We start from the raw sequence: 1768 nt of genomic DNA on the forward strand, positions 1-1768 counted from the left end.
AGAAAAAAAGAAAGGACGGTAACAATAAAATGACCAACATATGCGGCAGCGGATTAGGTGTTACCCTTACCTGGGTGTTGTATATTCACGCCGTCCATCCGTTTTTCATCCCCTTTTAGAACGAGGACTCAAACATTAAAGCAGATCAAAGACTCAGGTGGACCATAATCGCCAATAACATCCAAAACTGAGCTGCTGAAGAAATGTATGGGCGGAGTGATATACAATACATTCATCAAGGTGGGCCCCACATGGTAAGGATCACAGCTAGTCCGCTCCCAACAGATACGCCCTAAAATAGTAATATTCACAAACAAATAAACTGGAATAAGTACTTTCACAGACTCTGTGAAAATCTAGGACGGTCCATTCATCAGGGAACCTACACCGTCGAAATCAACCGAAAAACAATGAATGACCAACCATACGAATCAATTCCTCCAATTTTCACTACAAGCAATCTTCCACGCATGGCCCACCTTTTCAACGGCTTGGATGCTCCATCAATCAACACATTATAATCAGACAAAAGTGATGCGTGAAAGTTACCATACAACATTTGTACGTGAATATTATATTACACGATCCAGTGCACACATCTTCAGTGTATTAATAGTTCAAACGAGTTGTGTGGGCCCCGCCGTGATGTGTGGTTGAGATCCACTCCGACCATCGTGCACGCTCTCCATCGATTGGTGGGCCCAAATGATGGACGGATTGGATGTCATCAAAACATCAAGGAAGGGCCCATAGAGGTCGACTGCACGTGATCATTTTCCTGTAGCAATTACAAGCATTCCTGATCACCATCGCTACATTTCCTCTCGCCGGCGGGGGAATGCGTCAGATCCCGGGCCGGCGATCCATCCCCATCGCGGACGAGGAGGGCGACGAGGAGATCGGCGAAAGCGCCGACGATGAATTTGTGGGTGTTCTGACGGTTAAGCGCAAGATAGCAAAGGAGGAGGTCGTGGAGATGGTCCCAGTGGGCCCGAGCATCGTCCAATCCCTGGGCCCGGATCATCTCCTCCATCGATCTCTTGAAGTCCATGTAAGGGTCGGGGGAGTAAGTGGGGACGGCGATCCCCCCACCGCCGAAGACTGACGTGGCCTCATCGTGGACGATGGATTTGGATCTGCCTGGCGAGGAGAAGAAGAATCGACCATTGGACACGTGGATGGCCGGATCTTCTTCATCGGAGAAGGAAGAAGATGTGGAGGAAGAAGAGGAAGTTGAATTGAGAAGGGTTTCTGAGGAATAATCGGATGTGCTTGAGTTGTAAAGGGAGTTGAAGTTCTTGAAGAGGACTGTTTGGGAATTTTTGGAATTGTTGTGGGGTTTTTGGGGAGTAGGTTTTGTTGGCTCGGGAGAAGGTTGGGGAGTGGTGATGGAAGAAGGGCTTTTGCTTTTGCTGCTGCGTTTGAGTTTTGAGATGCAGAGATGGAGATTCTCTCGAAGGGTATTGTTGGGCATTTTTATTTTTCTTCTCTCTCTCTCTCTCACTCTCTGTTGAAGAAGAGAAGGGATTTTTTAATAAGGTTTGCTTGCTTCACACGCACTTATGCACGCTGGGCACGTGCGAATTAACAAGGCTGTGGGACATCAGAGCAGTATATTAGGTTTGAAAATGGAGAGATTGCGTCCTGCCCGCCTCCAGCTGGACGATAATCCGTCCACGCAAGGGGTCGGTGAGGCCCACCGTGATAATGGATTTTATCCACGCCGTCTATACTTTTTTGCAGCTCATTTTATGGCAGAATCTCATAA

General features: G+C 47.8%; 1 protein-coding gene across 1 annotated transcript; it reads right to left on the minus strand.

Annotated features, from left to right (window-relative positions):
* Nucleotides 1–349: 349 nt before the first annotated feature.
* On the minus strand, nucleotides 350–1524 carry LOC131249302 (transcription repressor OFP12). The gene has a single exon (XM_058249971.1). The coding sequence runs from the start codon at nucleotides 1472–1474 to the stop codon at nucleotides 788–790; it is 687 nt and encodes a 228-aa protein (XP_058105954.1). The 5' UTR covers nucleotides 1475–1524; the 3' UTR covers nucleotides 350–787.
* Nucleotides 1525–1768: the final 244 nt, after the last annotated feature.

The sequence above is a fragment of the Magnolia sinica genome, chromosome 6 (genome assembly GCF_029962835.1).
Source record: "Magnolia sinica isolate HGM2019 chromosome 6, MsV1, whole genome shotgun sequence".
NCBI classification, from domain to species: domain Eukaryota; kingdom Viridiplantae; phylum Streptophyta; class Magnoliopsida; order Magnoliales; family Magnoliaceae; genus Magnolia; species Magnolia sinica.

What these genes read in the sequence shown, in the direction of transcription:
- LOC131249302 (XM_058249971.1), bottom strand. Translation starts at nt 1,474, where the DNA reads ATGCCCAACAATACCCTTCGAGAGAATCTCCATCTCTGCATCTCAAAA.